At 42.5% G+C, this 12,610-nt stretch overlaps 1 protein-coding gene across 7 annotated transcripts in view; it reads right to left on the reverse strand.

Annotated features, from left to right (window-relative positions):
* Window positions 1-12,610, reverse strand: part of P4HA3 (prolyl 4-hydroxylase subunit alpha 3) — an 84,681-nt gene that overhangs the window by 27,063 nt on the left and 45,008 nt on the right. For all 7 annotated transcript variants that reach the window (XR_008511282.1, XR_008511280.1, XR_008511283.2 and 4 more), the window contains 3 exons: window positions 8,064-8,128; window positions 5,654-5,813; window positions 2,199-2,261 (listed from right to left, as the gene is read on the reverse strand). Coding sequence is in view for 4 of the 7 variants with exons in the window: in XM_009246833.2 (XP_009245108.1) it covers window positions 2,199-2,261; window positions 5,654-5,813; window positions 8,064-8,128 (288 nt within the window). In the remaining 3 variants the exon portion in view is untranslated. The remainder of the gene's footprint in view (window positions 1-2,198; window positions 2,262-5,653; window positions 5,814-8,063; window positions 8,129-12,610) is intronic.

The following is a 12,610-nucleotide window of genomic DNA, read 5'->3' on the forward strand; positions in this document are numbered from 1 at the left end:
CTATTCTAGACCGTGTCAGTAAGGGGCAACCTGGACTTTCCTGCATTCTTTTACCTGTGGTTTTACAATATGGTGGAAAGGAATGACATAGCCAACACATTAAAAAGAAAATCGGATTCTGCATGCAATGAAGCTCATGAGCACGGCATGGGCTGTGAGAACAGTGGGAAAGCGAGAGAAATCTTCCCTCTGTATACCTTCTACTATTTTGTACTGGGGCTGATCTTTTTTTTTTTTTTTTTAATAGAGACAGGGTCTCACTGTTACCCAGGCTGTACTCGAACTGCTGGGCTCAAGCAATCTTGCTTGAGCCTGCCAAGTAGCTGGGACTACAGGTGCACACCACCACACCCAGCTTGGGACTGATCTTATGTCCAATCTGAGCAGAAAATCACCAGCTGGACTTCAACTCAATCCTCTGTACTTCTTAAGGATTATTTTCTCCCTATAATATCAGTCTTAGGTTTCCCACAAACCTTAACATTTGTCTTGAGAAATGTTTGTCTTGAAATTGTCTCGAGAAATCCCAACCTGAAGATGAAATATTTGGGCATAATCTAGCACTTCCCTGGTGCCACAATACTGATTCCCCTTTATGAGACCCTTTCCTTTAATTGCTCTGTAGGATACAATGACAGAAACATACAGTATGGAACTTTCCAGAGTGACATCCTTCCTTACATTATCTCATCAGATCCTCACAACAACACTGTGAGGAAGCACAGGGCAAAAAGTGAGCTCGAATAATAGATGTAATCTGTGCTGAGGCCACATAGTAAGTGGCAAAATCAGGATTAGGTCAACTGACTCCAAACCCAAAGTGCATTCCATTCCACTGTGTCTCAAATACTTAAAACCCAAATGCACATGCATGTGAAAGTGCATGAGAGTGCATACACACACACACACACACACACACACACACACGCATTTGCCACTTAAAATTACTGGGCTCTTATACCCATGCTACCTTCACTATAGTAACTGGGGCCCTGTAATCAGGGAACCAGCCATAGGAGATATTGAGAGGATAAAGAACAGAGATATATTGTGCCCTGGATGCCCTGTTTTTTGGCAGTAGTTCATTCTTTCGCCGTCTGTGACCTCCCATAACAGCTGGAGCGATCAACCAGAGATGCAACCAACTGCAGCTCCAAGATGTGTCCCCTGCCTGATAGCTGACCTCAGAATGATCAGAATGAGGCCAGACACCATTGTAAGTGGAAGTCTTCCAGTTCCATAGGAAGTACGGAACTGAGCCACATAGAGAAACACATTGGAATTGCTGGCATTAAAGACTACACAGAATGCTGGCCTCTGACTGCCCTTTCTTGGCTGTCCTGTGGAGACCAGAGACAGTCCTAATAGAAGAGGAAAAGCTGGGGTGGGGGATGTCTGCTATTCTAATGAGCCTGAAACAAGGACTTCATCTTTGGTTGTTATATAGAGCCCTTATATATGTTTGTCCCTTCAGTTAACAGTAAGGTATCTCTTCTAATAAGTGATTAATTCTAATATTCTCTTCCAGTGACAGGTGATTGGAATTATGGCTTGTCCATGGAGAATAAAGTAAACCCACATGATCTGAAGGGAACGGGATAGGTGAGATGATACAGACTGGGGCCGAATCCTGATCAGGCCAGGAGTTAGGAGAGAAGTACAATTTATTGGTTTATTTTGAAAAGGAAGTCATGGAGATTTTACTGAAGATTTTATAGAGAGATAAGGAAGAGAATTTTCACTAAATATCAGAGGCAGCACTCGCTGACTTTCTCTCAGTGTCTCTGTTCTTCCCTTTTGTAAATCTGCTGCCTCATTCCTCATCCCTCTCCCTCCCCACAGCCCCACAACCTCATCTATGGGTTGTTTTTCAACACTGATTAGTCCATGAGACCTCAAGGACACAGATTCTCAGATCCTCCTCCTGTGTTGTTCCACTTCCCATCCTAATCCACTGCCCATACCAAGGTCATATTTAGATTTACACACTGTCAGCCTCTTTGAGGGTAGAAACCTTGTCTTGTATTTCTTTACATCTTCTACAGTGCCTATCAAAAATGCCGTCTGAAATTCGCAAAATTCCTGGAGATTTTTGCGCTAAGTACCAGATAAAATCAATACGTGAAATTGCTTTGAAAACATAAAATAAAATAGAGCTATAGTCAGTCATGAAGTAAGAAGCCCAGAGCAAGACTCACATAGATCATAAATGTTGCAACTCGGTTTCCTGACTTCATTCTGTAGAGGGGGCTGCTTGGTGACTGAGACAAAAAAAACAGAACATATCATTATTTTATGCAGATGGCACCAGAGGGACAGGCAGGATTCCACTATTAATACAAATAGAAGTAAAATGGGGGCGTCAAGGATGGTATACAGTTCTCATATACACCTACTAGAGTATGTGCCCGTCTTTGCTGGCAGGTACTCAATACAATTTTTTTTTTACTAATTTATTAGATACTTATATAAAAGAATTGTCTACTAACCAAACAGAACTACTTGTCAGTAGTGAAAGCACTATATGAGGGGTTAATTGCACCTTTGAGTTCTCTGTGAAATATAGAAATTAATATATAAAATATTACAGACAATTATTCTGTAGGAATACCAAATCATAAGGCCAGAGTTCCAATTACTTGCTGAAGAGACATATTGTTTTTTTTTGTCATGGAACAGTTTGAGATATGATTTACATTCCATAAAATTCACTCTTGTAAGCCTACTGTTCAATGAGTTTTAGTAAATTTTAACAGTGGTCCAATCATTCCCACAACTGAGGTTTAGAACACAGAACACTTCCACCTGCTGAAAAGTTCCTTCATGCCAGTTAGCAGTCAATCTCTGCTCCCACCTCCAACTGCAGGCAACCCACTTATCTGCTTTCTCTCCTATAGCATTCCATTGTGCAGATATATCAAAATTTGTTTATCCGTTCACCTGTTGACAGACATCTGGGCTGTTTCCAATTCTTGGTTTTTTTTTTTTTTTTTTTTTTTGAGACAGAGTCTCACTCTGTTGCCCAGGCTGGAGTGCAGTGGTGCGATCTTGGCTCACTGCAACCTCCGCCTCCCGGGTTCACGCCATTCTCCTGCCTCAGCCTTCCGAGTAGCTGGGACTACAGGCGCCTGCCACCATGCCCAGCTAAATTTTTTTTGTGTGTGTATTTTTAGTAGAGACAGGGTTTCACTGTGTTAGCCAGGATGGTCTTGATCTCCTGACCTTGTGATCCGCCCACCTCAGCCTCCCAAAGTGCTGGGATTACAGGCTTGAGCCACTGCGCCCGGCCCCAGTTCTTGGTTATTACAAATAAAGCTACTATAAACTTTTGTGTACAAATGTCTGTAGAGACATATTTTCTTTTTCTTTTGGGTAAAATACATAGGTGTGAAATGGCTGGATCATAAGTAGGTGAACCTTTAACTTTTTAAGAAACTGTCAAACTTTTTTCCAAAGTGTCTGTATAATTTTGCATTCCCACTAGCAGTGTATGAGAGCTTCAGTTCCTCCACATCCTCACCACCACTTGGTATAATCTTATTCTATTGTAGCCATCATAAGAGAGTACAGTGCTATCTCATTGTGGTTTTAATTTGCATTTCCCTAATGATGTTGAGCATCTTTCCATATGTTTCTTAGCCACTCATTTATCCTCTTTGGAGAGGTGCCTACTCAAATAACTTTCTGTCCATTAAAAAAACTGAATTATCTTACTACTGAGTTATAAAAGTTCTATAGATATTTTGGATACAAGTCCTTTACCAAATATATGATTTGCAAATATTTTCTCCTAGTTGGTGGCTTGTCTTTTCCTTTTCTAATGATGTTTTTTGAAAAGCAAAGAATTTCAATTTGATAAGGTCCAATTTATCAGTTTTTTTCTTCTTTTATGGATCATACTTTGGTGTCCTATCTAAGAAATCTTTGCCTAACCTGTGGTCACAAAAATTTTCTCTTACGTTTTCTTCTAGAAGTTTTATAGTTTTACATTTACATCTATGATCCATTTTGTGTTAACTTGCATATGTGGTGTAAGGTAAGGGTGTAAAGTCATTATTATTTTGCAGATAGATATTACATTGTTCCAATATCATCTATTGAAAAGATTATATTTTCTTCACTGAATTTCCTTGGCACCTTTGTCAAAACCAATTGATCATAAATGTGTTAGTTTGTTTCTGGACTCTGTTCTGTTCCATTGACCTATGTGTCTCTCCTTACACTGGTACCACACTGCCTTCATTCCTGTAGCTCTATACTAAATTTTGAGATCAGATAGTGTGTGCTCTCCAATTTGTTCTTCTTTTTCAAAATTGTTTTGGCTGCTCTAGGTTTTTTGCATTTCCATACACATTTTAGGATCAGCTTGTTAATTTCTACAAAAATAAACCTCCTGGAATTTTTATAAAGCTGGGGTTCAATTTATAGATCAGTTTTGGGGAGGTCATTTTAATCCTCAAAAATCACTACTGGGTATCTACCCAAAGGAAAAGAAAGTATTATATTAAAGAAAAAACACCTGCACCCAGATATTTATTGCAGCACTATTCACAACCGCAAAGTCATGGAACTAACCTAAATGTCCATTGATAGTTGATTTGATAAAGAAAATATGGCATATATACATAATGGAATACTATCCAGCCATAAAAAGAATGAAATCATTTCCTCTGCAGCAACATGGATGGAGCTAGAGGCCATTATCCTAAGTGAACTAACTCAAAAGCAGAAGATAAGATATTGCATGTTCTCACTTATAAGTGGGGGCTAAACAATGGGTACACATGGACATAAAGATGGAGGTAACAAACACTGGAAACTCCAAAATGGAGGAGGGTGAAAGGGGAGTGAGAGTTGAAAAACTACGTATCAGATACAACATTCAATAGTTGGATGATGACTAGAAGTGTAGTCCCCACCATTACACTTGCAATACCCATATAACAAGCATGGCTGCTTGCATTGGCTCACTCCTGTAATGTCAGCACTTTGGGAGACTGAGGTGGGAGGATCGCTTGAGCCCAGGAGTTCAAGACAAGCCTGGACAACATAGCAGGATCTTGTCTCTACAAAAAAAATGTTTTTTTAAATTAGCCAGGTGTAGTCCTAGAGCTACTTGGGAGGCTGAGATGGGGGGATCACTTAGCCCAGGAGTTCAAGGCTGCAGTGAGCTATGATGGTGCCACTACACTGCAGCCTGGGCAATAGAGCAAGATCCTGCCCATAAAGAAAAAAATAAATACATAAATACGTAAATAAAAAACCAGCACATGTACCCCATGAATCTCAAATTAAAAAAAAATTATTTGCTATTGTCAGCAAAGATGGCCAGTTGAGATCATGAGGCTAGAAGAGTTACTGGAGGAAGGACAATCCTCACTAGGAAGTCCCTGAGTGGAGCAGTCAGATGATTCCATGACAAGCCACATTCTTCCCTCACCAGCAAATTTTAGAAGGGAGATGGTGGCAGACAAGAAAATGAATCAGCAACAATATGCTTGGAACTAAGGCTTTCCAATATTTCTGGAACAAGAACCTTTGTTCCACGATTTCACTTAGTATTCCCTGAAAGCCTACAAGAGCTCTGCCTCAGAGAAATAAATAATGCCCTGGCTCCCTACCCCAGGGGATTGGTCATTGACTCCACCATTACCGTAGCGTGGTCAAAGTGAGGCTCATAGTGTCCTCCGATGCCATAGTTCACCACCTGCAGATACTCTGCATAGGGAGGCCGGACATCAAGGCCTGTGAGGGCAGCAATGCGGTGGTTGAGGGTCACCAGCATTGGGTCAACAGTGTCCTTCAGCCAGGCACTAAAACACACCACAGATTGAAGCATCAATGATCTGATGCCCGAAATGACTAAATGATGTCTCTGAATGAATGAATAAACAAATGAATTATGTTAATTGCCAGAAGGAAGGATGGAAGGAAGGAAGAAAGAGAGGGAGGGAAGACAGACATAAATGCCTAATTACCTACTCATTCCTCATGTTGTCTGCCCAGTCCACTTTGTTCTCTACCTCAACAATCTCACAGCATTGAGATACAAAGAGGAATAAGACAAAACCCCTGCCTTCAAAGCTGCTATGGTGTAGAGACATCTGAACAGAGGGACCCAGGTACAGTGGGAAAAGCTTGGGATTTAGAGAAATGTGACGAGTCCCTGATCCTCTATGATCCTAAGTCAAGTATTTAACCATTAACCTCTCTAAGGGTCACTGTGTTGTCTATAAAATTGGGATGATAATAACATCTACTTCACAGACTTATAAAGACTGTGAGAGGCAATGCTTATGAAGACACTTTGTGAACTATACATTAGTGTTACTTTTAAACACAGGAAAATCTCTGCTCTACTGCAAGACAAGCCAGGATAGGGCAAAGGCCAAACAGCAGAGTTCAGTCTCTTTTCCTGAATGTCTTGTTGGGGTTCTGACAAAGTGGCAATTTTGGAATCAGAATTTACGTCCCTGGGAAATGAGGAAGTGCTCCCTAAAGCCAGTGGGTTTCCTGGGGCGATGATAAGGCTCTGAGGGAAGAGCCTTGGCATGATACGGAAGACCATTTCTTTGCTCTTTGCTTTTGATGGATTAGTGTGTTCATTCTTTCAAACAGAGCGCAAGCAGAGTGCTATGCCACATGCTCTTAGGTTTACAGAGATTGCCAAGACAGAGCTATTGCCTTCTAAGAGCCCATGGATTATGCGGGAAAGGACAAACACAAATATAACTAAGAACAAAGTAAGGTACAGAGAAAAATTGAGAAACAGACTTTAAAGTGCTGGGAAGCACAGATGAAGGAGAAGTTCATTCCAGTGGGGCACTCAGGTAAGATAGTGACATTTAAGCCAAATTTTGAAGAGTGCATAAAATTTCAGTAGATGGAAAAGATGTAGGAGTATTCCAGCCTGAAGAAACAGCATAAGCACAGACATGGAGGTGTGGCAATAAATTATGAATAAGGAGATAGGAAGAAGTAAAGGGAGATACAGCTGGAGAATCAGGCTCAGGGCATGACATAGAAAGCTGAAAACACTGTGATATGGAATCTGGACTTTACTTTATGGATAATGGGTAGTCAGTGAAGGTATGCGAGCAGGAAAATGATTTGGCAATTAGAAGTTCCCTGGTGACCTTTGGGAGACCAGCTCCAGCGAAGTTGTGAGGACAGAACCAAAAGTCAAAGAGTTGAAGAGTGATGCAAGTGGAGAAAGAAAGTAGTTTCTTGTTCTGAAAAGGGAAGAAAATACCACCTGCTCCCCTGGAAGCAATTAACCCAAGGCTGAATTTTCTCTCCGACACTAGAATATCAGAAAGGTTAGAAAAAGCAATGAAGCTGAGATCATAGGGACCTTCCATAGGTTAGAGAATAACTACTAATATGAAAGGCCCTTAATGTACCAGACCAAGTAAGTTAAGCCAAATGATTCTGAATCACAGCTTTCATCACTCACCTCCCTTCCCAGACAGCACAAACTAATCCCCATCCTGAGGTCTGGCCTCTCCCCAAGGATGCTGACGTCACTGTCTCACATGTCTTTGGTGGATGCAAGTAAAGGGCTGTAGTTGGGGGTGGGCAGGGCTGGAGGGGTGGGATAAAGCTGGGCTCTCACAGCTGAATCTGCTCCTCTACAGAAGCCATCAGGGCCAGAGAGTCTATTTGTCCTTCTGGTCTCATTGTTGGCAAGTCATGCTTTCAATATGAGTCAGGAGGTGGGAATGGAATCTTGTAAAGTTAAACTACAAATGTGGACAGGACTGTATCTTCTGGAAAAGCAATCCTGTTTAGGAGAACAACTATAGACTTATTTTTTCGTTTAGGGCAGAGGAGCTCTTCCAAGTCTCTCTCGAATGGCCTTCTAGTTAAACCCTCAGATGATCTAACAATCTGGGAAAGGGGAGTGGAAACTTCTCCCTCTTAAAAAGAATGTACAGTTATAAACATGAACTAGGGATTCTCCACCTCTGGCGGTCCCTGAATGGCTGTTGCTGACTGGCAGTCAGCTATGCTATGGGCCTGAGGGTGGGCAGCAGGTATGACCAAGGAAGAGCCCTTCTTACCTTTTGCTGATGCGGTACTCCACTTGTAATTGCTTCTCCCCTGATGCCACCACCGACCTCTGTAGCTGGTGGGAAGAATGTAAGACAAAGTCCAAGTGGTTATGATGCAAAAGGAAAGGTTTGTCACTTCCACAGACATATTCCTCGCTTAAGCATAAACATAACAGATGCCAGTTCCTCCTTAATTAGAGGACATTTTGCATGTGGGACTAATTTAGTGATGCTATCAATCCTGAAAATAAAAGATCTTAAGTGACCAAAGATAGTAGAGTTGAAAATAACTTTTAACACTGTGTCTAGTCGACAGTAAGTACTCAATAGAAGTTTGCTGAGTTGAATTTAACTGTTAGTTGAATCCCTTTTGTATCTGCAAGACTGTGAGTTAGGTAAGACCAGGGGCTATTTCTCATTAGTCTTTGTTTCCCAGGGTCAGGCACAGGGCATGACCTATGGTAAGCACTTTGTAAGTGTTTGTCAAATTAAATGAACACCTCCAACAACAGGAAACTCTCTACACTCAGAGGCAGCCTGCTCCTTTTGAATATTCGAATGAAAGCCTTTCCTTACAGAGAATCAGAGTCTGTTTTTGCTACAACTACTTTTTAAAAAAACTGATATATAATAGTTACAAATGTTGAGGGTACTTGTGAGATTTTCATAGCTGCAACTGCCTTGATTATGAAAAGACAACAGCAGTTTTGATGACACTAGTTTAACTAAATGCCTCTCTTTTGTTCTGAATGTCTAGGTATAGCATTTAAATTATTATTATTATTATCTTTAGAGACAGGGTCTTGCTCTGTTGCCCAGGCTGGAGTGCAGTAGTACGATCATAGCTCACTACAGCCTCCAACTCCTCCCACCTCAGCCTCCCAAATAGCTGGGACCGTAGGCACATGCCACCAAACCTGGCTAATTAAAAAAAAAATGTTTTTGTAGATACAGGGTCTTGTTTTGTTGCCCAGGCTGGTCTTGAACTTCTGGTCTCAAGCGATCCTCCCACCTCAGCCTCCCAAAGTGCTGGGATTATAGAAATGAGCCACCACACCGGGCCTAAATTATTTTTAAATAAAGTGTCTCCTAATTGCAAAATCCAGGGACAGAAAGAGAAATATTATTTATTTATATGAGGATAAACATGTCTACTTCTGCCTCTGTCATCAGAATGTCAGCTCATGAGGGCAAGGACTTGGCCTTTTTTCAGTGCTGTATCCCCAGGGTCCATTCAACGCCTGGTGGTGGAGTAGGTGCTTAGTACTGGTTAAATAAACAAATGAATGAAACAGGGCACTGTGCTTAAAGGTACTCACAGGGCTCAGACCCAGCTCTGGTGCTTCACAGGCAGGCAGAGCAGTGCCTGGGGCAATGAGCTACACAGACAGAAGCTCTTTCCCTTCTCTGAAGCTTCCATAATGTCATTGTCCCTCCTGCTAAACCAGATAGACAGTCTTGGAAAAGCCTCTTCCTTTCCTTGGGCCTGTTTCCCCATCTATAAAATGCAGCACATGAACAACATGTGCTTGCGAGTTCCTCTCATCACGCGGCTCTACAATCTTACGAAGCAGGAAATCAGAAGGGGATTGATGTTGCCTCCATCCATTGTCTCTGGTGTCCTGTCGTGAGCCATTTGTAGAGGAGAAACTCATAGAAGAGAGATGCTCCCTTCTGTTCTTTTAGGGCAAAATCGATGGTTTAAAAATAAATAAATAAATAAAAACCTAAGGAATCCCCCCATCCCAAATTAAGGAGCCACCTTATACTTAATTCCTGTAACAATCATTAATTGTCTACCTACCGGTCACTCGTTTTTTGGAACAAATATTTATTGGTTGTTCTCTGTGCTAAGCACTGTGCTAGGCACTGCAAAAACAATGTTAATCCAGACAATGTCCCTGCCCCTAAGACATCTTAATGGGGCCATAATAGGCAAGTATAGAATGCCATGGCAATAGAGAGAGGGGCACATAGCCCATTCTTATGAGGGACAGGAAGTCTTTCCAGGATGTCCACAAGACACACTGGAATCATACAGGTGAGAAGTCAAGGGCAGTTCGTTCCAGGCAGACAGAAGAGTGTGCAACTGGAGCATCAAGTGCTGGGGGAAGATGTGGTAGAAGGGGTTGGCAGCAGCCAGCCATGGAGACTTGTAAGCACTTGAGGGCAAAAGTGACCCATTGAAGAGTTTCAGCAAGGGCTTGAGTGGTCAGACCTGACCTTTTAAAGATTTACTCCGGCAGCAATGGGAAGAACATGGGGCAAGGCATTTGCAGAAAGATGATACCTGCTAGTTTACAGTCTGACTGGGGAGACAGGATGCTGATCCAGGAAACTGTCAGTGATGTCAAACAACACATAAATGGCAGAATACGTTTAAAAATTAAGTACCAAACAACCAGTGAGAAAAAGCTAAGAGTTCAGAGGAGGAGTAGGTAATTGTATATGGCTCCAAAAAGTGCTCTGAAAAAGAACCAAAGGAGGCCAGAATGATCAGGGCTAGTGGGCCCAATGAAGGTGCAGGGCTTCAACTGAGTCTTCAAAGATGCGCACGATGTGGTGAGAGAGAGAAGTGATGAGTGAGTGTGCTTTGGGAAAGGGACAGTGACTAGGAAGCAGAGATATTCAACACAAGCCACTGAGGCATCTGTCTTCAGTTCCCATGGGGCAGCCACTACCATGTCAGTCCAGGGCTGATTCCTGGGAGAGCCACAGACCAAACAGGCATCAGCAGCCCCAGAAAGACACTTCTAGGGGAAGGAAGTGTGCCAAGATCTGTGCATGCCAAATGGACGACATAACCATGAACATTTAAATCAGCGTCTCTGGGTGGGTCACTTCTCCCGTTACCATGGCAACAGGGCTGTTCTAAGGAAAAAGCAGCTGCTGGCCAAAAGCTACTACTGCTGGCTCACTGCAAAGCTGAACCTGTTTGCTCCAATTCACCAGTGGGGCTTAATTATCTCAAAAAACTTCTGTGCAAAGATTCTAGAGTTTCCTGGAGGGGCTTTTAAATGAAATGATGATTGCTCCTCTTCTCCCTCCAATCCATGTCTGCTGTTACAGTCTTCCTTAAAAATCAGACATGATCATGCCACTCTCCCATTAAAACTGTCCAACAGCTCTCCTGCTGCCTACAGGATAAAATCCAAACTCCCCGGCATGGCATTTATAGCATCTGCTAATGGTGTCTCACATCTAGCCTCATCTCCTATCACCTCTCACCCCCATCCCTTGCACACTTCAGCTACCAAGCTTCTGCCCAGTCTCTGAACATACTACATATCAGGCCCTTGCACATACTGTTTTGTCTTTCTGGAATACCCTTTGCCACCTTCTTTCTCTGATAGATGTCACCTCCACAGTGAAGCCTTCCCTGATTCTTCCTCCCTTCCCCATATGTTCTTCACCCAATTGCCTTTTCTTTAGAGGAAGCTTCGCTTTTTTATGTGCATAGCACAACTCTCTGCACACACCTCTATGATAGCATGTATCATAGTGTAGTGTAAATATTTGTTTTTCTCCATTGTGCACTAAGTTTCCAAGAGGAAAGAACCAATACTTCATCTCACCGTAAAAGCCCAGCACCCAGGCCAGTGTCTGGCACACAGTGGGCTCTATTCTGTTGATGAATGACTAATGGCTGCCTGGATGAACTGCACATGTTAAGGGCACAATGTCTGGCTTGACAGAAATAATTCTGAGACAATATCTTTAAAGAGGCAACATGCTTATAGAGGTGCATTTTTTTTTTTTTAATATTTAGCACACTTCCTAGGGGGAGGATTAAACGTCCTCTTCCCATGGACATCCAGCTTGGCTTGGCGACTTGCTGTGCTTTCCCTGTGGAAGAATTAGAATCTTGCTGTTGACTGCAGTAGTGGCCACATGCTTTGCTCTGACCAGTGAAACATCGGTGGAAGTAACATCTGGCACTTCCATGCAGAAGCTTTATGAACCAGCTCATGTTTGCCATTTGTCTTTTTCTTCTTCCATGAGACTGGCAATGTCCCATACAGAGGCTGCTCTGTCAGGCTGGGTCTCCGAGTGAAGACAGTAGGATGGCTTTAATCAAAATTTAATTTAACCGTGATTGTAATTTAATTATAATCATAATTCCATTATAACTAAATTATAACTAAATTTTTCCTTAAAACAGCCCTATTGCCATGGTAACGGGAGAAGTGACCCACCCAGAGATGCCTATTTAATCATTCATGGCTGTGTCGTCCATTTGGCATGCACAGATCTTGGCACACTTCCTTCCCCTAGAAGCATCTCTCTGGGGCTGCTGATGCCTGTCTGGTCTGTGGCTCTCCCGGGAATCAGCCCTGGGCTCACATGGTAGTGGCTCCCCCATGGGAACTGAAGACAGATGCCTCAGTGGCTTGTGTTGAATATCTGCTTCCTAGTCACTGTCCCTTTCCCAAAGCACACTCACTCATCACTTCTCTCTCTCGCCACATTCTGCCCATCTTTGAAGACTCAGTTGAAGCCCTGCACCTTCGTTGGGCCCACTAGCCCTGATCATTCTGGCCTCCTTTGGTTCTTTT

This window comes from Pongo abelii, chromosome 9, assembly GCF_028885655.2.
Source record: "Pongo abelii isolate AG06213 chromosome 9, NHGRI_mPonAbe1-v2.0_pri, whole genome shotgun sequence".
In the NCBI taxonomy this organism is placed as follows: Eukaryota; Metazoa; Chordata; class Mammalia; order Primates; family Hominidae; genus Pongo; species Pongo abelii.